The sequence below is a fragment of the Lethenteron reissneri genome, chromosome 13 (assembly GCF_015708825.2).
Source record: "Lethenteron reissneri isolate LAM-NWPU_2019-01 chromosome 13, ASM1570882v1, whole genome shotgun sequence".
NCBI classification, from domain to species: domain Eukaryota; kingdom Metazoa; phylum Chordata; class Hyperoartia; order Petromyzontiformes; family Petromyzontidae; genus Lethenteron; species Lethenteron reissneri.
This window is the reverse complement of record NC_083791.1, coordinates 726,319-753,178: the sequence shown is the minus strand read 5'-3', so window position 1 is coordinate 753,178 and position 26,860 is coordinate 726,319. Positions and strand designations below refer to the sequence as shown.

General features: G+C 50.5%; 1 protein-coding gene across 3 annotated transcripts in view; it reads left to right on the top strand.

Moving 5' to 3' along the window:
- Nucleotides 1-2,738: 2,738 nt before the first annotated feature.
- The window catches only part of PCSK7 (proprotein convertase subtilisin/kexin type 7), a 28,306-nt gene continuing 4,184 nt past the window's right edge, over nt 2,739-26,860 (top strand). The window contains exons 1-14 of one of the 3 annotated variants that reach the window (XM_061550834.1): nt 2,739-2,800; nt 12,091-12,614; nt 13,622-13,767; nt 14,647-14,781; nt 15,170-15,332; nt 17,229-17,319; nt 18,544-18,598; nt 19,563-19,701; nt 21,066-21,166; nt 22,004-22,171; nt 22,753-22,860; nt 23,791-23,893; nt 24,353-24,503; nt 25,897-25,985. In XM_061550834.1, the coding sequence (XP_061406818.1) occupies nt 12,143-12,614; nt 13,622-13,767; nt 14,647-14,781; nt 15,170-15,332; nt 17,229-17,319; nt 18,544-18,598; nt 19,563-19,701; nt 21,066-21,166; nt 22,004-22,171; nt 22,753-22,860; nt 23,791-23,893; nt 24,353-24,503; nt 25,897-25,985 (1,921 nt within the window). In that variant the 5' untranslated portion in view covers nt 2,739-2,800; nt 12,091-12,142. The other 2 variants (XM_061550835.1, XM_061550833.1) reach the window with 2 other exon arrangements.

The following is a 26,860-nucleotide window of genomic DNA, read 5'->3' as shown; positions in this document are numbered from 1 at the left end:
CCATTTTGTGTCCCATGAAGTTTGCTGTAATTCTGCTACGAGTTGAATCGCACCAGAGGCACGGGGCTAAGCTCATAATCATGATGATGTGTGTATGTTGAACTTCTTTCGTACTCTACGTAGTGAACCCTGGTAATCGGAGGTGCGGGGGAAGGACAACAAACTAAACACAAAAAGCAGTTCTAAAGAAAAATGTTTTTAATCTATACTTAAAGTGCATAGCTCCAGTGGTTTCTTAATATCCTAAAGAACAGCGTTCCAGACGGCCGCAGAATGGCATCAGAAAGTGCGTGATGGGGTGACCGTCTTTGTTCGATGGCAAGCCAAAATTTGGCGCTGCGATGATCGGAATGCGCGTGATGATGGTTTATGCTCCTTGAGATAGGCGAGGTATCGTTCACTAGTGACAAGCACTTTGTGTGTGATGAGTGCGACCTTGATGTTTCAATTTCTGCCCCTGGAGATGGAGTTTAAATGGCCACCTCTAAGTTGCATGCCCAGGGTGCTGACCGTTACCCCACGTCAACGGTGGCAGCACGGTACGATATTATGGTACGGTACGAAAATGGGGATATTTTGTCGTTCTATTTTCGTACCAACTCAGGTTAATTAGAGGCTAAGCTTCTTAATTTCTGATACTCATTCTACCGCCTTATGTAAATGCGTCTACAGGAATGTAACGCATCAGTTGTCAAGAACTAAAACGGCTGGCAAGATTCCCTTCTCAAAAACCCACCGCCGTTGATAACAAGTGAGAGTTTTAAACGTTTTTAATCAAAGTGTTGAAATTATGCCACTTAGGATTTAAATGTTTTTTTTGTCAATCCGAGACAAAAAAAAATGAAACATGTTTGCAGAATGTTTTTATTTCTCTAATAAGGATATTTCTACGAAAAAAAGATAACTCAAGCAAAACGATGAATTAGAAACTTGCGTGTTATCCATTCATTATTCTCTAAGCTTTTTCTGGTACCAAATCACGGTACTATTTTGAGTTCGAGAACGAAACACGAAAAGTACAGTGGCGAGCTGCCAGCCCAGCCCCACAAGCGTCACACTCCGTGCACTGAGATCCGAGACCCGGCAGAGACCCGAGTTCGATTCCTGCCCACGGCCACCAACACCAGGACCGGTCACATGAACCGGTCCTGGGCCGACCCCAGGGTCAATTCGGTCTCAGCAAACGAGTCGCCTGGTGCGATGCGTAATTAGACATCGCCACTGGGGAGACGAAGGCGGTCGGGCGTGGTGCATGCAAACCCACCCCCTCCCCTCGCGTGCCGTGCCGGCCTTCATAGGTGCGACTCGCTAACTGCACTTGCCCCGACGTCTTGTTGAGGCTATACGGGGGGTACGGAGAGTGGGGAGGGGGTACGGGGAGAGGGGAGGGGAGGGGGGTACGGGGAGAGGGGAGGGGGGTATGGGGAGAGGGGAGGGGGGGGGTACGGGGAGAGGGGAGGGGTACGGGGGGAGGGGGTTACGGGGGGAGGGGGTTACGGGGGGAGGGGAGGGGGGTACGGGGGGAGGGGAGGGGGGTACGGTGGGAGGGGAGGGGGGTACGGTGGGAGGGGAGGGGGGTACAGAGGGAGGGGAGAGGTTTAAGGGGAGAGGGGAGGGGGTTACGGGGAGAGGGGAGGGGGGTACGGAGGGAGGGGAGGGGGTTACGGGGAGAGGGGAGGGGGTTACGGGGAGAGGGGAGGGGGGTATGGGGAGAGGGGAGGGGGGTATGGGGAGAGGGGAGGGGGGTACGGGGAGAGGGGAGGGGTACGGGGGGAGGGGGTTACGGGGGGAGGGGGTTACGGGGGGAGGGGGGGTACGGAGGGAAGGGAGGGGGTTACGGGGAGAGGGGAGGGGGGTATGGGGAGAGGGGAGGGGGGGTACGGGGAGAGGGGAGGGGTACGGGGGGAGGGGGTTACGGGGGGAGGGGGTTACGGGGGGAGGGGAGGGGGTTACGGGGGGAGGGGAGGGGGTTACGGGGGGAGGGGGTTACGGGGGGAGGGGGTACGGAGGGAGGGGAGGGGGGGGGAGGGGGTACGGGGAGAGGGGAGGGGTACGGGGGGAGGGGGTTACGGGGGAGGGGAGGGGAGGGGGGTACGGGGAGAGGGGAGGGGTACGGGGGAAGGTAGGGGGGTACGGGGGGAGGGGTAAGGGGGGAGGGGGGTACGGGGGGAGGGGAGGGGTAAGGGGGGAGGGGGTTACGGGGGGAGGGGGGTACGGGGGGAGGGGAGGGGGTTACGGGGGGAGGGGGGTACGGGGGGAGGGGAGGGGCGTGTACGGGGGGAGGGGGGTACGGGGGGAGGGGAGGGGGGTACGGGGGGAGGGGAGGGGGGGTACGGGGGGAGGGGAGGGGGGGTACGGGGTGAGGGGAGGGGTACGCGGGGAGGGGAGGGGGGTACGCGGGGAGGGGAGGGGGGTACGCGGGGAGGGGAGGGGGGTGCTGGGGGAGGGGAGGGGAGGGTACGAGGGGAGGGGAGGGGGGTACGGGGGGAGGGGAGGGGAGGGGGGTGCTGGGGGAGGGGAGGGGGGGTGCTGGGGGAGGGGAGGGGAGGGTACGAGGGGAGGGGAGGGGGGTACGCGGGGAGGGGAGGGGGGGGGTACGCGGGGAGGGGAGGGTACGCGGGGAGGGGAGGGTGGTGGGGGAGGGGAGGGGAGGGTACGCGGGGAGGGGAGGGTGCTGGGGGAGGGGAGGGGAGGGTACGAGGGGGGGGGGGGGGGTGCTGGGGGCGTGTCTCGGAGTCGCGGATGTGACGAGCGCCGCGTCTCTTCCGTGGACTCCTCACTCCAAGCCGGGCCCTGCCGGGTGAGTCGGGTGAGGAGTGGGGCGAGGTGAGAGTGGGAGTGTAGTGGTGAGTTGGGGCTGTGGGTGGGGGGGAGATGATTGTGAGGTAAGATGAGGTGAGTGTGAGTCGAGGTGAATGTGGTTTGTGAGGCTAGTGGTGGGTGAGTAGAGTGGGAGCGTGGAAGCTCGGATTTGAGAGGAGGTGAGTTGAGTGGCGAGGTGAGGAGTGAGGTGAGTCGTGAGGTTGAAGTGGGTGCTGAGGTTGAGGTGAGTAGTGAGGTTGAGGTGGGTGGTGAGGTTGAGGTGGGTGGTGAGGTTGAGCTGAGTGGTGAGGCTGAGGTGAGTGGTGAGGTTGAGGTGGGTGGTGAGGTTGAGGTGAGTGGTGAGGTTGAGGTGGGTGGTGAGGTTGAGGTGGGTAGTGAGGTTGAGGTGGGTGGTGAGGTTGAGGTGGGTGGTGAGGTTGAGGTGGGTGGTGAGGTTGAGGTGAGTGGTGAGGCCTTGAGGTGAGTGGTGAGGCTGAGGTGAGTGGTGAGGCCTTGAGGTGAGTGGTGAGGTTGAGGTGAGTGGTGAGGTTGAGGTGAGTGGTGAGGTTGAGGTGGGTGGTGAGGTTGAGGTGGGTGGTGAGGCCTTGAGGTGAGTGGTGAGGCCTTGAGGTGAGTGGTGAGGTTGAGGTGAGTGGTGAGGTTGAGGTGAGGTGGTGAGGTTGAGGTGGTGGTGAGGTTGAGGTGAGTGGTGAGGTTGAGGTGAGTGGTGAGGTTGAGGTGAGTGGTGAGGTTGAGGTGAGTGGTGAGGTTGAGGTGAGTGGTGAGGTGAGGTGAGTGGTGAGGTTGAGGTGAGAGGTGAGGTTGAGGTGAGTGGTGAGGCCTTGAGGTGAGTGGTGAGGCCTTGAGGTGAGTGGTGAGGTTGAGGTGAGTGGTGAGGTTGAGGTGAGTGGTGAGGTGAGGTGAGTGGTGAGGCCTTGAGGTGAGTGGTGAGGCCTTGAGGTGAGTGGTGAGGTTGAGGTGAGTGGTGAGGTTGAGGGGAGTGGTGAGGCTGAGGTGAGTGGTGAGGCCTTGAGGTGAGTGGTGAGGCCTTGAGGTGAGTGGTGAGGCCTTGAGGTGAGTGGTGAGGCCTTGAGGTGAGTGGTGAGGCCTTGAGGTGAGTGGTGAGGCTGAGGGGAGTGGTGAGGTTGAGGTGAGTGGTGAGGTTGAGGTGAGTGGTGAGGTTGAGGTGAGTGGTGAGGTTGAGGTGAGTGGTGAGGTTGAGGTGAGTGGTGAGGTTGAGGTGAGTGGTGAGGTTGAGGTGAGTGGTGAGGTTGAGGTGAGTGGTGAGGTTGAGGTGAGTGGTGAGGTTGAGGTGAGTGGTGAGGTGAGTGAGTGGTGAGGTTGAGGTGGGTGGTGAGGTTGAGGGGAGTGGTGAGGTTGAGGTGAGTGGTGAGGTTGAGGTGAGTGGTGAGGTTGAGGTGAGTGGTGAGGTTGAGGTGAGTGGTGAGGTTGAGGTGGGTGGTGAGGTTGAGGGGAGTGGTGAGGTGAGGTGAGTGGTGAGGTTGAGGTGAGTGGTGAGGTTGAGGTGGGTGGTGAGGTTGAGCTGAGTGGTGAGGCTGAGGTGAGTGGTGAGGTGAGTGAGTGGTGAGGTTGAGGTGAGGTTGAGGTGAGTGGTGAGGTTGAGGTGGGTGGTGAGGTTGAGGTGGGTGGTGAGGTTGAGGTGGGTGGTGAGGTTGAGGTGAGTGGTGAGGTTGAGGTGAGTGGTGAGGTTGAGGTGAGAGGTTGAGGTGAGAGGTGAGGTTGAGGTGAGTGGTGAGGTTGAGGTGAGTGGTGAGGTTGAGGTTAGTGGTGAGGTTGAGGTGAGTGGTGAGGTTGAGGTGGGTGGTGAGGTTGAGGTGGGTGGTGAGGTTGAGGTGAGTGGTGAGGTTGAGGTGAGTGGTGAGGTTGAGGTGAGTGGTGAGGTTGAGGTGGGTGGTGAGGTTGAGGTGGGTGGTGAGGTTGAGGTGGGTGGTGAGGTTGAGGTGAGTGGTGAGGTTGAGGTGAGTGGTGAGGTTGAGGTGAGTGGTGAGGTTGAGGTGAGTGGTGAGGTTGAGGTGGGTGGTGAGGTTGAGGTGGGTGGTGAGGTTGAGGTGAGTGGTGAGGTTGAGGTGAGTGGTGAGGTTGAGGTGAGTGGTGAGGTTGAGGTGGGTGGTGAGGTTGAGGTGGGTGGTGAGGTTGAGGTGAGTGGTGAGGCTGAGGTGAGTGGTGAGGTTGAGGTGAGTGGTGAGGTTGAGGTGAGAGGTTGAGGTGAGAGGTGAGGTTGAGGTGAGTGGTGAGGTTGAGGTGAGTGGTGAGGTTGAGGTGAGTGGTGAGGTTGAGGTGGGTGGTGAGGTTGAGGTGGGTGGTGAGGTTGAGGTGAGTGGTGAGGTTGAGGTGAGTGGTGAGGTTGAGGTGAGTGGTGAGGTTGAGGTGAGTGGTGAGGTTGAGGTGGGTGGTGAGGTTGAGGTGGGTGGTGAGGTTGAGGTGAGTGGTGAGGTTGAGGTGAGTGGTGAGGTTGAGGTGGGTGGTGAGGTTGAGGTGAGTGGTGAGGTTGAGGTGAGTGGTGAGGTTGAGGTGAGTGGTGAGGTTGAGGTGGGTGGTGAGGCTGAGGTGAGTGGTGAGGTTGAGGTGGGTGGTGAGGCTGAGGTGAGTGGTGAGGCTGAGGTGAGTGGAGGTGAGGGGAGTGGTGAGGTTGAGGTGGGTGGTGAGGTTGAGGTGGGTGGTGAGGCTGAGGTGAGTAGTGAGGCTGAGGTGAGTAGTGAGGCTGAGGTGAGTGAGTGGTGAGTGAGTGGTGAGGTTGAGGTGAGTGGTGAGGTTGAGGTGAGTGGATGTGAAGTGAGTGGTGAGGTTGAGGTGAGTGGTGAGGTTGAGCTGAGTGGAGGTGAGGGGAGTGGTGAGGTTGAGGTGAGTGGTGAGGTTGAGGTGAGTGGTGAGGTTGAGGTGAGTGGATGTGAAGTGAGTGGTGAGGTTGAGGTGAGTGGTGAGGTTGAGCTGAGTGGAGGTGAGGGGAGTGGTGAGGTTGAGGTGAGTGGTGAGGTTGAGGTGAGTGGTGAGGTTGAGGTGAGTGGTGAGGTGAGTGAGTGGTGAGGTTGAGGTGAGTGGTAAGGTTGAGGTGAGTTGTGAGGCTGAGGTGAGTGGTGAGGTTGAGGTGAGTGGTGAGGTTGAGGTGAGTGGTGAGGTTGAGGTGAGTGGTGAGGTGAGTGAGTGGTGAGGTTGAGGTGAGTGGTAAGGTTGAGGTGAGTGGTGAGGCTGAGGTGAGTGGTGAGGTGAGTGAGTGGTGAGGTTGAGGTGGGTGGTGAGGTTGAGGGGAGTGGTAATGTTGAGGTGGGTGGCGAGGTTGAGGTGAGTGGAGGTGAGGGGAGTGGTGAGGTTGAGGTGGGTGGTGAGGTTGAGGTGAGTGGAGGTGAGGGGAGTGGTGCGGTAGTGAGGTGTTACAAGCATTGGTGATTTCAGGCGTTCCCGGTCTTTGCTTGCTGAGCTGTTTAATCGGCAGCATCGCAGCCATCGTGGAGCTGTGAGAGCGAATGTGGTTGCACGTTCACGACACACACCGTGGTCTCTGTCTCTCCAAGAGTGCGGCAGCAGTGGACCCATATCGATCAGCGTGCCCGGATGTCCATAGGGCGAGTCATGAATAGCAACATAACTCTGTACTAAACTAAAGTTTGGTTCAAAGTCAATCATCTTTAAGTGGATCAGCTCCGACTGGCAAACGCTCGTGCATAATTGCATTTTAACCCAGTTGGAAGGCGTTAATAACTCAACAACCGACAGACATGTGGGCAATTTAAGGCTGATTGTCTCCTGTGTGCACGCAGGTATATTTGTTGTAACTCTCTGACCCGCACCTTACTGGACATCTGTAAAAAAATAGCTTTATAGCTCATCGCATTCCTCCAGTATAAACAAAGATTTTGATTCTGAGTTATGGAAAGAGGCGCGTTGGTGATCCAGCACTCACTGGATTCACTCCGTTCACTCGCTCACGGGCAGTCAGTCATCTCCTTACCTCTCGGCTCCTTACCTCTCGTCTATCACGACTACGATGGTTCCTGTGAACTTCACTCCTTGGCTCCTCCGCCCATGTTGAGGACTTGGTCTTCCAGACTGATTCACCTCAAGCACAGTGGGTTCAACCACCACACCGCAGGTCACCAGACTTCTCTTCCTGCTCATTCCCTCGAGCTGTGTCACTTTTGAAATTCCCTGCCATACTTAACATTTTTTTCAAGGTTTCTTATGACCTTGCTCAAACGTGAAAATTCTTATCCATTACAACTTTGATAGTGGTGCTGCTTGTTGCTGGCCTCTAAACATATTGGGCATTTGGGCACGTGCTCAGAAACTTTGTTTAACAAAAACAAAGTTGCCTGAATCGACCTCGTATGCAGGACACGCATTCCACACTTGGGAAATGTGTGCAGGTGGAGGCCACACATCCACTCTGTGCCGTGCTTACGAAGGCCAACACTGTGCGTTGAAAACTGGGCCACAAGTTGACACGCATCGCGGGACACTGTTTCGGTGCATATCGTCACCTTCGGATCGTGGCAGTAAAAGATGATGCTTTGTCTTCATTAATTGGAAGCCACATTGGTGAGATGTTAACTACCTCGACTGGTATACTGGAGGTTATGAGTTCGATCCCAACCCTATGGAGTTTGCACGTCTCTCTGCCCGTGGTCGTGTAGATTTTTCTCCAGGCCCTCCGGTTTTCCCCTCCACATTTAAAAACATGCGTTTAGAGTATTTGGTTACGATAAATTTCCACATGATGAGCCACTTTGAGCTATCATTTGTGACCAGGTCACTTCTGAAATAGTGCAATATATAGCTCAGTTGGCTTTACCTGGTAAAATACAAAGTTCAGTTTAGTAGTTCAGTGCAGGTGGACTTGTTTAATATCCAAGTCGTTCCAGGTCGTGCTTTTAGAGAGGACTGTCGTACCCCTGTTCCATCGGCGAATCTGAGCTGCGCCAGCGCAGGGCCCTCTCTTGTCGTATGGGTCGTTTTATTTGCGAAGCTGAACCGGAACTAAACCGTGAAACGCTCGCCTCATGACACATGTCTGAATCTGTGCTCGGGGGTCAAACAGGGCCAGGGGCGGCGTGGATAATACTCCCGTGTGTCGCACGTGACATAAGTCAAATCCACTGTGAGGACGCGGCGTCAAGCTCCATGGCATCTCAACTCGTACGTTGCGTGTGACGTGAGCGGCACGGCTCGGCTTCTGCAGTGGATAAACAACAACCAGGCGTCTCCAGGTTGTGCAGTAGAAAAGAGTCGACAGTGCGTGATCATATTTATTATCTCGAGGAGCCCAGGCACAACTTAGGGCAATACAGTAGAAGGGGTTATGCTGTCCTGATGGTATCTGTTTTTTTACATTAAACTGGCACATAGTGATGTAGGTTCCTATGACTGTACTTTGCTGATGAACTCTAATCAGGGTGAATGTGTACATCGTTCCCATGTAGGGTACAATGCCTATTCTCTACAGGTGCTGCTGAGGGAGATGTAAACTAAAACCGTGCATAGTGTGGTGTTGTTTTATACACGCGTGCTCCCCTCTCACGCCTGTGTTTTCTCCGAGTGCTCCGGCTTCCTTCGACATGTATGAACACTCATTGATTGGCTGAAAACATCTCAATATACAGAGGACGGCAGAGCATTCACAATTGTTGGCGCCAGCTCTACACTGCCTGGCTGCCTTATAGATTGTCTGTGGCTTCTGAACGTATTGTGAGATGCAATTTGCAGTCATGACTCTGTTGTTATAAGACGAAACATCGTTCAGCGTTATACACAAGGAATTACTTCACTTCTCAGCCTTCAAGATTGGTGGTGAGAAGTGTGGGAACTGTGTGCATATTTTAGCCCTCGAAGACGTGGCCCTTTGTGCTGCCTGGCCTCTTCGCTCGAGGTTGATGCCTGGCATCTCTCGTCGCACAGCAGCAGTGGATCGAGCTCGTCCCACGCCGTATTAGCCTGTGACGGTTCCTCTTTATTGGAGCCTTACAGTGGGGTAAAGTGTGAGTATTCCCAATCTATTTCAAGACAACTAGCCAGCGTGGAAGAGTAGGCCAAATAGTGGAGGCTCTTCTGCCGGCAGTAGTGTGCGTAAGCAATTGCATGGCTGCACCTTTGCTTTTCACAACCTGAACAAGTGTAAAAGTTTTTACACTTTCATCTGTGCTTTAAGGTAGAGAGAGCTAGGCATGCATGCCCCCAGATAACTTGTGCGGTATAGTTTTATTTCATGGTGCCCAGTGTGTATGTTATGTATAAGGGTATTATTTGTACATTGCTTAACCTAGCTTACAAAAACCTTTATAAAGCCCGCTGTACTGCTATTTGCGTTGTGTCTGGATCACTGTGTGGAGGCTGTCCATGGGCAATTTACTTATATGTATTGTTTGAACAGCGGTAAAAAAAAAACTATTTAAACAAGTGTTTACATAGATAGGCAGTTTTCAGTTGCCCACTCGTTATAATTTTAGTCCTTTTCAGGATGTCCCGAGCACCTTAGCCAATTGGTACGATGTTCATATAACCTGCTCTCACATCTTTTTTGTTTTCGCACGTTCACCAACTTGTTTTACTTTACATACGTTCAGTACAGTATGCAGGGACGCCACCGTCGTGTGACGGCCATCACAATGGGCCTGCAACAAAGATGTCCCAGGTTCCATTCCATCTTCCGGCGAGGCAGTTGAAACTTTAAAAAAATGGGGAACGTTTAGATAATTCCCCCCGCCTCTGTCCATCCAGCAGTATGGTGCGAAAGAGTTGACTATACGTACATAAACTAAACTATAAACTATTTTAATTTTACCAGGTAAGGCCCACAGAGCTGTGTCGCTCTTTTTCAGAAGCAACTTGGCCACAAATAGTAGCTTAATGAAGTAGCTTCTGTGGAAATGTATTGCAGCCAAATACTCTAAATGCATGTTGATTCTAAATGTGGAGGGAAAAACCTGAGGACCCAGAGAAAAATCCATGTGACCACAGGAAGAGACACGCAACATCCAAATATACAGGCGTCAGGATCGGGACCAAACTCACGACTTGCTGTATACCACCGTGGCACTCCGTATCAATGGGCACACGAGTCAGCTGATCGGCAGGCTGGTCATATCTGGTAGGGTACAGTTTGGGTACTCTCACCTCTTGCAGTAGGCCAAGTACTGTTCTCTCGAGAGTGGCTCTCTTGAGTTCTCTCTATTGGAGGTCCTTCCGCCACCAGTGGCTCCAGCAAGAAATTGCAGGGCTGTCCCTGAAGTCTGACGGCTGAATGCGTTATTCATCACAGGGCAGCACAAAGATCTCACTGAGCATCTTCCCATGTAAACAAAAACGAGTGGCAGTCTATTGGCTTGCCGCTCCCAAAGTTTTGGTGTAAAGCTGCCAGTGACGCTTGCCCCCCCCCCCTTCCCCGTTTCAAAGCCAAGCTTATTGCCGTCAGTGGCGCTAAGCCAAAAACAGCTTAAGCATGTTAAGCTAATTTGTACACATTTTAACGTGCTTACACAATGACTAGAACGTGTTCTTGTTGTTGACCTATATTTGCCTGTACTTTATGAAAGATGGAAGCTCGGTGATGACCCAAAAAAAAACTTGCCCCATGGTTTCAACTGCCCGCCCGGGAAGGTTAAATTGAACCGGCGATCTCCGAACTACATCTTAGCTGAAAACTGTTAAATCCTTAGTGATTCCTATATCTTTTTTCAAATTTACATTTAATTGTTGTGTTAAAAAACATGTACACGATTAAAATCAACCGTGGTCAAGCCACTGGCTGGACGGAGTCCTCCCGAAGCCACTGCCATATCCCAAACACATCATACTGTACGATATTTTCATTTACCCCGAGGCACTGTTATTGAAACGAGCATTTTCACGATCGGAGGTGTGGAACATACATTGCACATCAAAAGTTTCCTTGTGGACTGCGCAATATTATTCGCCGTAACGTACTCTAGAGTATACAGGAAGAATAGGCCCGCAGATGCGGGGAGTTTGTGCGGACCCGACCGTGCCTGCGGATAATATAAGTGGCAGATAAGGGGGCTGTTTATGGCACGGCACCAATGCCGCTCGGGTACATTTCTGTACCGAGCTTTCACATTCTCTCCCTGTTTTGCATGAGTTTCCTCGGGGTTCTCCAGTTTTCTCCCATAGCCAGACATGTATAATGTCACTTGCCGTGGCCCAAACATTCCAATGTAGCATGACCCTCGTTATTATATAAGTAACCATTATTACATACACACAAAAAAACTACGCCAGCCAACACAAGCAAAGCTTTCTGCAGAGGTTGCTGTTTGCCGTTGCTCATTTGTGTAGAGTTCACTGTGGGGGGAGTGCTGCGTCTTGTGCGTAGGGCACGCATGGGGAGTGGTGTCCAGCACTCGCCACGTGAGTGCCCTTCTAAGCCATGTATGCCTCCTATACCAGCAGGATGAGTCACTGCTGGTAGTAGTTGCTGGTGCAGTTCGTGTGAACATTCGTGAACTAAAGTGGTTGGGGGCGTGTGGCTCTGCACATTAATGCTACGCCAGCCGTAATATCGGCCACTTATGGTAAGTGACTGCAAAATTGGGGATAAATTATGGACGCTTGTGTTAATCTCTGGCTTAAGCGGGATGCAGAAACCACCATAACCTTGTAATATGTATTGAATATACAGTGATCCCTCGTTCATCGCGGTTAATGGGGACCGGAACCCCTCGCGATGGGTGAAAATCCGCAAAGTAGGATTGGCCCCCTAGGAATTTCCGTCTATGTGTGTGTGGGTACCAGAATGTTTAAAATATGTATATTTATACTTTATATATATATATTTTACTTAAATCTATTTAATTATAAAACCTTAATATTATACATTCTCTCTCTCATACGATACGTATTATGGTGTTCTACACTCACCAATGACAGTAGTATCTTGAGACTTGACTCCAGTAATGACGACGACGACAATGACGATGACAATGACGACGATGACAGACCTGTGCAGTTCGATGAATGTGATGATGAATGATGATGATGATGGTGTTACTGCACAGGTATAATGAGGCCTTTAAATCAGTTCGAAAAATCTGCGATGCACTGAGGCCGCGAAACTTAAACCGCGAAGTGGCGAGGGATTACTGTATATGTATGTATGTTGAACTTCTTTCGCATCGTACGGGGGAAGGACAACAAACTAAGCAGTTTTAAAGAAATTCGTTTTCAATGCTTCTCAACAACATGCTACATTTTCAAGAAAATAATCAACCACACGTACAAATAACTTTATAGAAACTCCGCATTTGTCTTTCTCTTCGACAGTGCGGTGATGGTTTTATGACGCTGAAAGAAGAGTCAAAATGGCCGATGTAAGATGGCAGCCAAGGCCCGCCCCTCTCCGCCGCCGAGCCACCCGCCACGCTGGAGGCTGGCGTCGCTGTGCCTCCCCCTCTCGCTGTTGTGCTTCGGCTGCGCGCTGCTCGTCGGCATCGCTTCCCTGCGGGGACAGGGACCGCAACACGCCGCTAGCCTGCCGGCGGGCGGGCGGCTCCTCTTAGCCGCCCGATTGCGCCTTCCGTCGGCGGACGACGAGCGGGACGTGGCGCCCGAACCGAGCGGCCCGGAGGTCGAGGGTCGGCGTTCGGGTCTGCCGTCTCACGGGGAGTTCGGATCGGACTCGCGGTCTTCCGCCGGACGCCACGAGGTGCAGTGGCACGTTCGCGAGAAGGAGACACGCGCCCGCTTCGACCGCCTCGCCCGAGACGTGGCCGCGTCACTTGGGTTGGAGAACCACGGGCAGATCGGAGAGTTGACGGGCACTTACCTCTACTCACACCCGCACACAGGTGTGCCCCTGTCACGAACCAGCTATAGGTGTTCCAAACTGCTAGCGTTGATGTGAATGTCAGTGTTGCACATGGTACGCAATTTCACCATGACAATCATGTATGACCCACATAGTTTGACTCGGCTCATCATCCTGCGGGGTCCATAAAATACATATCACTGTGAAAAGGTCAAAAGTGATCCTATGGAAATATTTACCCACACCTTCCGATTAGCACGGTTGGCTACATACGAAAGATGTTCAACATACATACACACCCCTGCCATAGCAATGTGGCATTTCCACTATTAACTTTGGGCTGAAAACAGGAGCTGAGCATCGCCTCAATGCTCATTTGAGCAGGAAATCAAATTTATACTTTTTTTACATAGTTTAGGTTTAATGTGTACATTTTTGTCTTCCATCATCAAACAGATCTTGTCTTCCATAGCCATGCACAATATTGTTCGTCATTTTGTTTATCCTTGGAATGTATTTGACCTAAAACTCAATTTTAAAATAAACGTATAATCTGGAAAAAGTTGTAAGAGACTGAGCCAAATTCGAACTTCAGCAAAACAGCCCCAGCACAGGGAGGAGGTGTTGGCATGTGCTTTCCAAAATCTCTCCAGTAGGAAATGTTTTAAAATGTCACAAATATCTGAAAATGCCCAAATGCAACAACCTCCACCAAAACAAATGATGAGCCGTAAACATTGGCTGCGAAAACGCAAATTAACATGCCAATTATATTTTTTATTATGAAACAAAAACTAATTTCGAATGAGATTACCCTAGTATGGCGGGTTGGCCATTTTACATTTACTTTGGTGCAACAACACACGCAGTGCGGTTCCCCACCAGGGGACATTGGCGTGACTTGCTAATGAGTCTCTCATCGTCTCCTGAGTTCTCGCCCAGTTAAACAAAATAAACTTGACACACCTCTGAAACTTGAAAAATATTTACAAACTTGCCGTCCGTAACGCAGCTGCACTCCGCGGCCACTCTGTGCACCCCTCGCAGGCTTAAGCGGAAATGCGCGGAAGACGACCCACGATGCCTTGCGACAGCACCGAGCTGTGTTGTGGTCTGTGGAGCAAAAAGGATTACGTCGAGTGAAACGCAGCCTCCCGTTTAACGACCCAAAATTCCCCAAACAGTGGCACCTGGTACGTGAAATAGAATGTGTGGGTGTGTGTATGTCTATCATTGGGGTGAGCGGTAGTGTGTTGCGGTTCGCGCGCTGCCCTATGAACCCGGCAACCCGAGTTGAATTCCCGCTCAGGGCCAACACCATTGACGGCTATCTGAACCGGACCTGGGCCGACCCCAAGGTCGACTCGGCCTCAAAAAACGAGTACCTGGTGCGGTGTGTAAACATCGCTACTTGATAGACAATGGCGGCCTGGTGTGGTGCTGGCCATCCACCCCCCTCGTGTGCTGTGCTGGCCTTCATAGGTGCTTGCTCATATCACTTGCTCCTACAGCCTGTTAAGGCTATACGGGGTTCTTTATCTTATCGTGTAATAGTGATAATAATTTTTCTATTTATATGGTTCAGAAACTCAAGCGCCTTAAATCTCATCTCAAATATTTGAAGGGCAACCCCAGTGGCTTCAGTCCCTGTGCGGCACAAGGTGACTCATCGCCAACCAGCCTGCAAGTGGAGCATTAATCTGGCAGAGAGGGGTGAGGATAGCTATGCATCATGCCAATTGAGTAATTTGTAGGTAATTTGTCTAATTTGGCAAGTTTGGAACACGACGCCGGCACGCAATGGCCTACTTGTTTTGAGTAACACATGGTATCTGTAATGTCCACTGTGAAGCAGACGGCATGTATTTATGATGAGTGCACCCGCGGTAATAGCCAGGGCAGCCTGCTGAGTTCAAACTGTGAACCACTGCAACAAGCAGCGAACTTGTTGGCGTGTCGACGCTCTCAACTGCAACCAGTGGCTCGTTGGGCAGGGCATTGGGGTCGTGTTTAACAATGCAGCCTTGGTTGGTGTCCCTAACAGTGTATTTCACGTTTGTTTTTTCGCGCAGAGAAACACGCACACCCCCGGAATGGATTTGAACGTGACAGGGGTGTGGGAGAGAGGGGTGACGGGGAAGGGGGTGGTGGTGGCGGTGGTGGACGATGGGGTGGAGCACACCCTTCCGGACCTTCAGAGCAACTATGTACGTGTTTGCGTGCACACACACCACACCAGCACACAAAGATAAATACAAATATCCCCTGTATAGCCTACATAGATTGATGGGGCAAGTGCGGTTAGTGAGCCCGTGTTAAGGACGGCACAGTGCGTAAGGGGGTGGTGCAACGAACGCCGCTCCTGGCCAACTTTGTCTCCTCTGCACTAATGTTTACACACCGCATCAGATACTCATTCAAGGCTGGGACGACATAGTGGAGGCTCAGCACCAGCGGAGATATCACTCGCCGCTGACGTAGTTGGCTTGCGGCTGGGAATTGAGCCCAGGTCACTAAACACCGCACGCAAGTGGCATCTCGATACTTCACGTACGCGCGCAGGTAACATGTGCACATGTCACGTGTGTGTCCCAGTGTGCTGAGGGCAGCTACGACCTCACCGACGGAGACCAGGACCCACGGCCGGGCACCGGCGACCAAGAGAGCCGGCACGGCACGCGCTGTGCCGGTGAGATCGCCGCTGTCGCCAACAACTCGCTGTGCGGCGTCGGTGCGGCCTACGGCTCCCGGGTGGCCGGTGCGTTCCCCGCGTTGCGCTCGTTCGATCGGTTGTTCGGTGGTCCAGCGAAATGTCACGGTACTCGAATTGTTAATGTTGTGGGTTTAATCTCCAACACACCGATTTACTTAACTGGTAACTAGTTGGCACGTTTTGTTTATGTGACAAACCTTACTAATTGGCTGTCTCGGGTGGTGGCGGGTTAAATGACACATTTACATTTATGTGATCTAACCCAAAAAAAAACCTCTTATGGTCTGAGCCGGTGGTTATTTCCACATTACCGTGGCGGGGGTCCAGACAAACCATTTGGCAGCTGAAGTCAGAGGGATTCCTAGTTTTTTTTTGCAAATGGTGGTGCCCAGGACCGGTTCAGATATCAATCCCAAAACCGCACCAGGAATTTTAATTTGAGCTAATTACAAACGTTAAAGTGAGTTCCTGCTGAAATGAGCATTGAGGAGGTGATCATCTCCTCTTCACAGCCCTGAACCGGTGGTGGAATTTCCACATTCCGATGGTGGGGGTGAGTCTATACATGGGCAACCATAGATGACTTACCCACAAAGTGGTACTTATTTATTTTATCGACCTCCATAAAGATGATTGGCTGATCCCCAGTTGGAATTTGAATTGTATTTATAAAGCAATGCATGCATTATTATTGTTGTACGGGAAAGCCTCACGGATTCTCAGGACTTTTTTCAGGAGGGTCCTGCCGGGTTTTCACAGAAGGGGGGCGACACTTGCCACGAGTTTTCAAATTAAGTAAATAGCAGTGTGAATGTTCCCAAACTTTTATGACCTTGCTCAATTCAAGAAACGTGCCAACCCTTATCCATTACAACGTTAACAGTGGTTCACAATCGATTATAATAATCGATTGTGAACCACTTGATGCTCATCTTGATAAATTCAAGGAGAACATGGGAGCGTATTCGGATGAGCAAGGCGAGCGCTTCCACCAGGATATACTGGACTTTGAACGCCGCTACCAAGGACAGTATAACGAGAACATGATGGGAGGCTACATTTGGGGGCTGATTCGTGAAAGTGATTTACAGTATAATCGTAAATCTCGAAAAATTACTCATTTTGAAATCTTTTGTTGTCATTTTTGTATTACTTTAGTATAAATACATGTTAATTTTGATTCATGTTGTTTTTTTCTGACTTTATGTGAAGGAAAAGACACAAATTTGCCTGTTTTCTCATTGAAAATAGTAAAATTTCAAAATATCACTGTCCTGGTCACAAAAGCTAAGTTTGTGGGGAATAATAGCCATTTTCTATACTTTTTAGGCATAAGCAATTACGAAATAACACTTACTACCCAGGAACAAAAATTGTGTTACATAGTGTTATTTGATCTCGACCAAATCTGTCATCAGGACCCTCCACTACCCGACACAGCCAAACCAATTCAATTTCCACACGGTGTACAAGCGTCTTAACCACGCGCTGATTCGTATTGTTTTAGTTCACGGCGGTGAGTTTGAACAATTCCCACAAATGAGTTCAGCAATCGAGATAGAGTGCCGTGTTTGTTGTTGGCCACATGACATTTCGGGCCTGTGCTCAGCAACTCCGTTTGAACAACAAAACATGCCGCAAGTGCCGCACACCTCGTACGACGCCCTCCACGAGTCAAACCTGGCCACCCACTAGCAGCGCTTAAAAAAATGTTGTTGTCCTTCCCCCGCACCTCCCGATTAGCACGGTTGGCTATGTACGGTGTGAAAGAAGTTATACATACGTGCGTACTTCACGTTCCTTCAGTTGGGGGCTACCAAACTCAAATGGTGAACCTCCGTAACAAGCGGCGAACGCGCTACCGCTCGACCGCGTCACCACCCCCCTTTTAATGACTGCATAACAACTGTCGTGTGTGTGCGTGCGTACGTGTGATTGCAGGGATCAGATTGTTGGATGGGCCCCTGACTGATCACATGGAGGCCACTGCATTCAACACACACTACCAGCTCAACCACATCTACAGCTGCAGGTAGGCACAGCAACGTTACCGCAACTGGGCAATTTGTATTTCAAGCCACATCTCGTAATGCCCACTTGCCCGCGCGTTATAACCAGGCGGCAGGGTGGCACAGCAGTGACGCTCGCGCCTCGCAGCAAGAAGGGCCTGGGTTTGGTTCACGTCTCGGGTGCCTTTCTGTGTGGAGTTTTTTGTGTTCTTACTCTGTTCTTTTGTTGATTTTGACTGGGTTCTCTGCTTTGCTCTTATAGCTTAAGAAAACGTAAAATACTCTGGTTATTTCCGTAAAGTCACGTAGGTATAAAATAATAGTGATTTATTTTATTTTATACCTACGTGACTTTACCGAAAGTAACAAAGAGTGGATTCCTGCAGTCATGAAAGCTTCAAATCAGAACATAAAATGTAACTGGTATTGGCCAAACATTCCAATGCTGGAAAATTACCTGCATATTTCTGAATTGGGATCAAAGATAAAGATCGCCTGTATCGCCTTAACAGACTGTCGGGGCAAGTGCTTTTGGTGAGTAGTATCTACGAAGGCCACATTTGGGATTAAACACAGCAGCAGCATCATCGCCCCCTTCTGTGTAAACTTAGCAGGACCCTCCTGGACGAGAGCCTTGAGACCCCATGACGCCTTGCTGGGCAAACAAGAGTATGAATGATAAATAATAAATAACCCCACACGTACCACGTCTCGCACTGCTTCCTGAACACTACAATACCAAGTACAATACACTACCTGCAGGATGCACGACTCTAAATAAAGATTCTGACGATTCTGTTATTTTAGACTGGAAGAATCCGATGAGCTATGAAGCTTTTTTTCGCAGATATCCGGTAGGGGCACTGGGTCAGAAAGTTACAGCAGCAAACAACACAAAAACACGATAGGAGTGCAAAGTATAGGAAGGGTAAGCAAGTCACTAAATATAAATAAATCCAATATATAAGTACAAATTGCAAATGTACATCAATTCCTGCTGATTGTTCCACCCCAAATGCAATCTTGGGCAAGGCAGCAATACAAAAACAGTCCCAGACTACACCAAGATAACACACAGTCCCTTAATAAAATTGCACATTAAAATGGATGTATGCATAGCCCTGTATTAATCCGCTGCTGGATGAAGGACTCCAATGCCTTTCTGTTTTTGACCAGACTTCACCACGCTGGTCTTTGCGGGTTGTTATCCATGACGGTAAACCGGTCAAGCTTCATGTGCCTTTCAGTTGGGGTCCCGATGATGACGGAAAGACGGTGGATGGACCTCACGTGCTCGGCCAGGTAACGTGTCTCACGCACAGTCACAACGCCGAGGACGGGCGCTGTGGTGGTGAGATGTTAACTACCTCGCCTGGTATTCAGGAAGTTATGGGTTTGATGCTAACCCCTATGCCTCTGTATATTTGGAGTTGGCGTGTTCTCCCCGTGGTCGCATGGATTTTTTTCTTTGTCCCCCAGTTTTTCCCTCCACATTTAGAATCTACGTGCCTTTAGAGTATTTGGCTGCTATAAATTTCCACGTGATAAATGACTTCGTTGAGCTATCATTTGTGGCCAGGTCACTTCTGAAAAAGAGCATTACATAGCTCAGTGGGCCTTACCTGTGCAAGTGGAGTCTGTAAGCAACAGGTTGTGCAACTAATAATTATAATGATTAATTACGTACAATAACTTATAATAAACTGCTGACAACCGGTTGCACGAACATCTAGGGAAAACGATTCAGATACACGCGCTCAAGTTGCACAGCGCTTGTGGCTATGCTGCACTTTGGAAACGAGGGTGGGTGGATTACACACACAGTTGAGAAACTCCCTTCTTACACGTGGGCGTTGGTCATAATTTTCTGGCTAGCCAGGGTACGATGGCAGTACAGCAAGTGAATTAATTTCCATCTGTATTCCATCTGTACAAGGAGTATTACTGCCCCTCCCCTCGCACGTGTGTGGTACTCCAGCTTTCCTTCCACATCTATAATCACGAATGAATGGAGTTGGCCAGATGTTCCAGTATAGGACCACAGAGATTGGGCAATTTTCTGGTGCAGGTTCTGGCTGCCTTGTCGCTTGTCTGTGCTTTCTTGTGCATCCGAAACATTTTCGCTCTCTGAGAGGCAACACAGATTATGTGCGGTACAAATGATACATTATTATTACAAACTGCTCACTGAGGAGTGGACTGTGAGTGTCGTGTGGTTCGTGCTGGAATGATGTCCACTGTGTGTGTTGTGCACCTGGCTTCCCAGAGCGCCTTGCAGCGGGGAGTCGTGGGCGGCCGCCGTGGGTTTGGGACCATATTTGTGGTCGCCAGTGGCAACGGAGGTCGATACCAGGACAACTGTAACTACGACGGCTACGCCAACTCCATATACACAATCACTATCGGTGAGCGGCCAACTTGTTCAGCTTTTAGATTTACCAAATAAAATCTATTGTTAGGTTCACACACGCATCGAAGTTGGCTCGGTACTGAGTCAGTGGCCTGCAGCGACGTAGTGCAGTATATTTCCACTTATCCGTGACGAGTGGGGGGGGGGGGTGAACTGCGTGGATCCTGCCTTTAATATCCCCATTAACCTCCGGGAACTGTTCACAAGTCGGACACCGCCGACTTCCACAGCATGGCTGTGACTGTTTATCAAATCAAATAATTTGTGCCATCCTTATAGCACCAAGCTATCACGAAGGCGCTAAGTTTCCTGAGCAATTACAGTCTGCATTGGTTTGCAACAGGAGATGATAATTGCTGTATATTCTCCCGACTAAGTAATGTTTGGGTAATTTTCCGAAATTGCTAATTCACACCACGACGTCACGGAATGATTCGCATCCACTGTGAAGCTGACAACACGTACTTATCGTTAATACTCACCCCGCGGTGTCCACCAGGGCGGCCATGTGGCTTAAAGCGAGTGTATTGTGATACACTGGGACTATGTGCACTAGCACTGAACAACAACAACCTCTCTTGAGAGGTGCAGCTCATGAACCACAGCTGGTGATGAGACTGCTGGTTATAAAGGATAATTCAGAGCTGACCAAGTGTGGCACTAGGATTTCAGCTTTCTCCAGAGCCCTAGGCTGGTAAGCTACCTGCTTGAGATGAATCGGTGCCTAATCAGTGCAACAAATTTTGCATCGGGAATATGATGATAGACCGTTTACCAAGGTTTGCATAAGACCACTTTTCAGCAAGAGCAATTGTAAAATTGTGAACAGTGTGGGAACTAGTCCGAGGCACCGCCTTTACCGATCCATATTGTCCAGCGTGGTACAATATGGTCAAACAACTCCTATGACCAACACGGCGTGGGGAGACCTTTATCCACAGTGGACTGACAGTGGCTGATGATGCTGATAACTGGCAAGTAACAAATATGTATCTCTTGGGTATCTGCACATCACAGCCAATCCTGTGATGAGACTCCCATGTTTGAAAACAGAAGCAGAACCCCATTCCGTCTCTCTACATTTATATAATAATAATATTATTTTTATCTATCAGGTTAGCAGTTTTCCAGACAAATGTTATCAAGCAGCATTGTTAATGCAAGCAAGGACTTGGTCTCATCAGCAGAGTGAGGCCTGTTGAACAGATTCCGCTCTATTACCGGATGGTATCGAGTAGAAGCATTGATGTCGATTTGTAAAGAGGGGTAGACCGCACGCGTTGACGCTGGGGTTAAATCCTGCGGTGGTGACAATGGTGTGTGATTGTCGTCGTCGGTGTCCTGCTGTGTGGTGCTCAGGGGCGGTGGACGAGAATGGAGGGATGCCTTTCTATGCCGAGGAGTGCGCCGCCATGATGGGTGTGACTTTCAGCAGCGGCGATGTCAGGCAGCGCAGCATCGTACGTATTGCCCTGCGCAGTGGTTACACAGCAGCGTATTTGCCTCTTTTTGGCAGATGTTCGTGGTTTGAATCCAGCAGGCCACCATGGTTATTACTGCGGATGTATTAACCGTGAATAGGATCCGTCTGCTCAGTGGACGTTAAAGATCCCTGCCCCCCCTCCCCCCGATATTCGATACGAGTAGGCCATTGTGTGCCGGTGGCATGGTCCAAATATTGAAAATGACACTCCAATTGACTCAGTTGCAATGACACATAGCAAAACACCACCTTCTACTGGCAGACTAATGCCATACCGGTTGCCTGTCCAGGTACTGGGTCCCCTTGTGCCATACAGGGACAGCTGCCACTGGAGCTGTGACATAAGGGCACTTTGAGTTGCTGAGCCATTAAAGCAAATACATATGAATGCAAATATGACAGTGATGTTGATTGTTATGCATGCACCAGTGAGGACAGCATTGTACATATAACCCTGCACCACACTGGGTGACACTTCTTTCTGCTATGGTCCAGCATTTGATAATAATGGAAAGTTCAGCTTTCAGTTAGCCAGAAAAGCCTGGCCAGTTATGAATTATTTGGGAAGGGTGCTGCTATGGCCTGTTTTGCCAACTCTTTCATTACCAACATCATCAGCCATGGTCAGTCCAGTGAAGGGCTTCCTCCCCAAACTGCCACCATCTCTCATGGTCCTGCTTTGTAATAATCCACCCAGCACCTACACAATAGCTTATGTAATTGCTCCATTTCCTCTGTGAACCAGTGTGGATGTACTCCGTTCCAAAACTATGAAGTCCGATAACGATGTCTTGTACCTCCTTCATCTTGTCAGGTCACTTGCGACATCACTGGAGGCCAGGGGTCGGGGTGCACTGAGGGTCACACAGGCACGTCTGCAGCCGCCCCCCTGGCGGCCGCCATCTTAGCACTTGCACTACAGGCCAGGCCGTGCCTCACGTGGAGAGATGCCCAGCACCTGATCGTTTACACCTCCGTCATGGTACCGTCGCTCTGTTATTGTACACTTCCATCATGGTACCTTCATGCTGCGTTATTGTGGAACATGTGCCTTCTGAGGGGCGGGCGGTGATGTGTTCCGGCAGTCGCACATCTGGCATTTGCTGCAGAGGTTCGGTGCCGGCGGCCTCCCTGTTTAATACCGCAGTGTGTATTAACCATGAACTGTATGCACCTTCCACTTCACAGCTACGGGAGTTATGGATCCTGTGTTCTTAAAAGAGTAGGCCATGTTTTGCCGACAACATGGTCCGAATTTGATATGTTACTCACAAATTACTTAATTGGGAAAAGTAACATAGCATCATTGCCCCCCCCCCCCTCGGTGCTGTGTGCACTTTCTGCTGCACTGGGACAGCTACCCCCGCAGTTTGCTCCCTCCCCCTTGTAAACACTCATGCGTGGAGTTGGCCCAACATGCCCGTCCTGGCTGCCTTCGTGTCTGTGGTTTATCCCTTCTCCTTGCCAAAACTCTGCATGTGCTGCAAATTCTGCAGCGTTTCGGTCTGCAATTTGGGCGACTGATACCTATGTATACAAATACGATATTATTATTGTTCCTAGGTTGATGAATATTTATCGGAGTGGGATGAAAATCTAGCTGGGTTTCACCACAGTCACAAGTACGGCTTTGGAGTTCTCAATGCGTGGCGTCTCGTCAACGCCGCCAAGGTAACGCCGCATCCCCACATCCTCCTTTGCGTTTTTTTCGTAAAATATATTTGTATTCATCTACATTTACAACCCTTTGTCAACGCCACCGTTGGATGAGGGCCCCTCACGTTGTGCGGGGGTCACAGGGATATTTGTCCATACTTCACTGCGCCGTTCAGTGCGGGTTGGTGAAAGTGGGGAGCATAACATTAGAGCATAGTATAGTACAACAATGAATTTTTCTGCACTGCCCTTATCAGAGCAGCAGCCCGTAACACTTGTTATGCATAGTGGTCGCCCTTATACGTATACGGGTGTTTAGTAACTGTTCAGTTTTTCATTGCTAATGCGAGCCTTCATCCTGCAGAGTGAACTGGCCCTAGGTACACTACTTGTTCCGGCGTAAATCCCAATGCGGTATTTACATTGTTGTTGTTGTTACTGCTGGGTAGAGCCCCACCTCCCGCCCCCCACCCCCCCGTTCTCTTTTATTTCCTACATTATGGCCTCCGAATGCTGTGACATCGTCTCGCTGCTGCTGCCGTCCCTTCAGCTCTAACCCCTCCCGCTCCACTCCTTGTGCCCGTCTCTTGGTCCCTGCTCCTTCGTTAATTGTGTCTCTCTTCTCTCAGGCTTTTACACTCGTATCGCTCGCTTGAGTCGATAACGTACGCATGTTCATGATGTTATCCAAGCTGTCGACACAGGCGAGTGTGCTTGGGTAGGATATGTCACGGCTAGAAGGGACGATCGACAGTGGTCAAGAATAATAACGGGAGTGGCAGCCGAGGAATGGAGTGCGTCCAAGAGGATGGATTATTGCATTGCAGGACTGTAAGAGGTGGCAGCTTGGGGTGAAGCCTTCATCCAGCAGTGGATTGGCCCTGGTTGATGATGATGGTGATTTCGGCCGTTGGCCTAAACGCACCCTCTGTGTGTGTGTGTCAGGTGTGGGAGACGGTGCCATACCTGCGCTCATTCACTTCCGAGCTACAGACGGAGAACAAGGCCATCCCTCCTTTCCCTGCCGTGCTCTCATCCAGTCTGCATGGTAACGCCCCACTGCACCTGCGCAGCATGGCCCGGTTCAATTGGTTTCAACCGCATGTGCCGTCCCAGAAGAAGGGCACGTGCATTTGCGTATACACTTGAAACGGCAAGAATGATGTGCCGCTGGCATTTCAAATGTCTTTACACCTGCGGAGCAATGTAATTTGTCGTTTTATTTTGTACTCGAAAGAAGTGTCAGTGACATTATTTGTGAGTGCGCAGTGCTGTTGCAGTTTTCCTCCATGCAATCTACCCTCACTTTGCTTCTATTTATACAATCCCGGTTACCCTTAAATGAGTACCTGGTGTGGTGGCCATCCACTGCGCTGGCCACACCACCCCCTCGTGCGCCGTACCGGCCTTCATTGGGGGATTGCTCGTTCACAGCACTCGCCCCAACGGCCTGTCGAGGCTATACGGGAGACCTTTGTTTTTGTCTGTCATCCCCCCCTTCTCACAGTGAGCAATCTGTCGGTGGGGGACCTGGTGACGCTGGAGCATGTGGCCCTGCACGTGGTCATTAGCCACGAGTTCCGCGGAAACCTCCTCATCGAGCTCGCGTGTCCCAGCGGCACCACGTCCACTATGGCCACGCGCCGGACCCTCGACCGGTCTGTAGCAATGCAACAAAAGACAAAGGTTCCGCGTATAGCTGAGCAGACCCGTTGCGGCACGTGATGTGAGGGGGTGGATAGCTAGCGCCACGCCTGTTTTTCCTTTGTCTCCCCCAATGCCTGAGTCAATCTCGGGAAGGCCCAGGACCATTTCAGATATTTGTCACTGACGTTGGCTGTGAGCAGAAATTGTACTTGGGTCAGTTAGCTTCGAAGCGCGGTGCGCTAACCACTGCGCCACCACTTTCTACGTTTAATGAGCGTGGCCGTCACCACTCAACTGTGGTATTGTATTTGCAAGGTTGCAGTTTGGCTAGATTAACACAGACTTACAGAGCTAAAATGTGCAGACTGCATCTTCAAATGGCTGGCCCTGCCTCTCCAAGGTTCATGTGACGAGAGGACCCTCAATCTGGACAGCGATTCCAAACCTGTTTATCTGTGTTAGGTATTGTAAATGCTCAAAGGTCACGTGACCAGGTCTCCTAAGTAGGCTATCTAAACTAAACAATAACAACTAAGCTATTTTAATTTAACCAGTTAAGGCCCACTGAGCTCAGAAGCAACCTGGCCACAAATGAAAGCCCAATAAAGTAGCTTATCATGTGGACATTTATATTAGCCAAATACTCTAAACGCACTTTGATTTTTAATATGGAGGGAAAAACCGGAGGACCCAGAAAAAACCCACGCAACCACGGCGAGAACATGCAAACTCCAAATATACAGGTGTCAGGGTTGGGGTTAAACCCATGACCTCCTGCATACCAGGTGAGGTAGTTAACACCTCGGCACTGCAGCGCCCCTATTGTAAATGTTATTGTAAACCCATCGATCTGCATGAAATATTGTAAATGCTCAAGGGTCATGTGACCGGGTCCCCTAACCAAGCTAATCAATTCCACCTTTGCGCTTGCTGTCATTTAGCGGTGAATAGGCGCACGTATCAAAAAGGGGCAGAACATGAATGTGGAGTGATAACTGGTTGGCCTCAGCGCAAAATAATTTGAGCTAATAGTGACACTGGTTATTTGTTAAAGTACTGCAATGAAAGTGAGATTTACCAACTGTCTGTGTGGGTTGTGTGCTTTTATGTCGCAGTTAGCACGTTGCGCTACGAACCTGGCGACCCAGGCTCGATTCCCGCTCACGTCCAACACCAGTGATGATTATCTGAACCGGTTCTGGGCTTCCCGTAGGTCGACTCAGCCTTAAATGAGTACCTGGTGCGGTGTGTAAACTGCCACTAGGGAGACAAAGGCGGCGCGAGCATGGTGCTGGCCATCCACCCCCTTGTGTGCCGTATCGGCCTTAATTGGTGCTCGCTAACAGCACTTGCTTCTACTGTCTGTCAAGCTTATATGGGGGATCTTTGTCTTTTTTTTTATAGAAACAAGGATTATGACTGGACATTTTCTACTCTGCGCTGTTGGGGAGAGGAAGCTAGCGGAACGTACACACTTAAAATACAGGATGTTGGTAATAATGCGCACAGCCACAGACATACATGTGCTTTTATGTACCACCTCATGTATTTGCTTGGCACATGTAGCCACACCTTTCAACACCCTCGTGTATGTACGTTCTCCCCCTGTTCTGCATGGGTTTCCTCTGGGATCTCCAGTTTCCTCCTCTAGCAAAACATTTTACACGTAGAAATATAACTGGTTTTGGCCAAAACATTCCAATGCTGAAAAAATACTTGCATATTACTTAGTTGGGTTATACCAGTGTTCTTCACTAATTTTCAGAGGGGGAGCCCACTTTCGCTGACAAGACATCAATGGGAGGGCCGCCACACATTTTAAACCATAGGGGTTTGACAGCGCATTTGTGTCGGGGGCCGCACTAAAGGGCCACTAGGGGCCGCCAGTGGCCCTGCGAGCCATGCAATAAAGACCACTCAGTTAGACTCCATAATAGAGTTTTTTGGGTTAGATCACGTAAATATAAATGTGTTGTTAAACCCGCCACCACCCGACACAGCCAATTAGGAAGGTTTGTCACGTAAACGGAACATGCCAATTCATTACTAGTACAGCCCACTGGTGTGTTGGAGAGTAAACCCACATTTACAATATTCTTAGGTACGATGTTTCACCAGTAATTACAACCAGCCTCCTCATGGGACAGCCAGAGTTGTGGATAAATGCTGTTTTGGTCTTCAATAGAGGGATAAATGGGATGTCATCACTTGTGAGCCACTCAGGTATGAGGACCAGGCATGGGGGGGGGGGGGGGTTAATGTATTCATATAAATTACAATGGATATTATTGGCTGGGTTATTCACAGTTAATCAACGTAATAATGTGCATGCATAATGTGCATGTGTGATGTATGTATGTACATCACG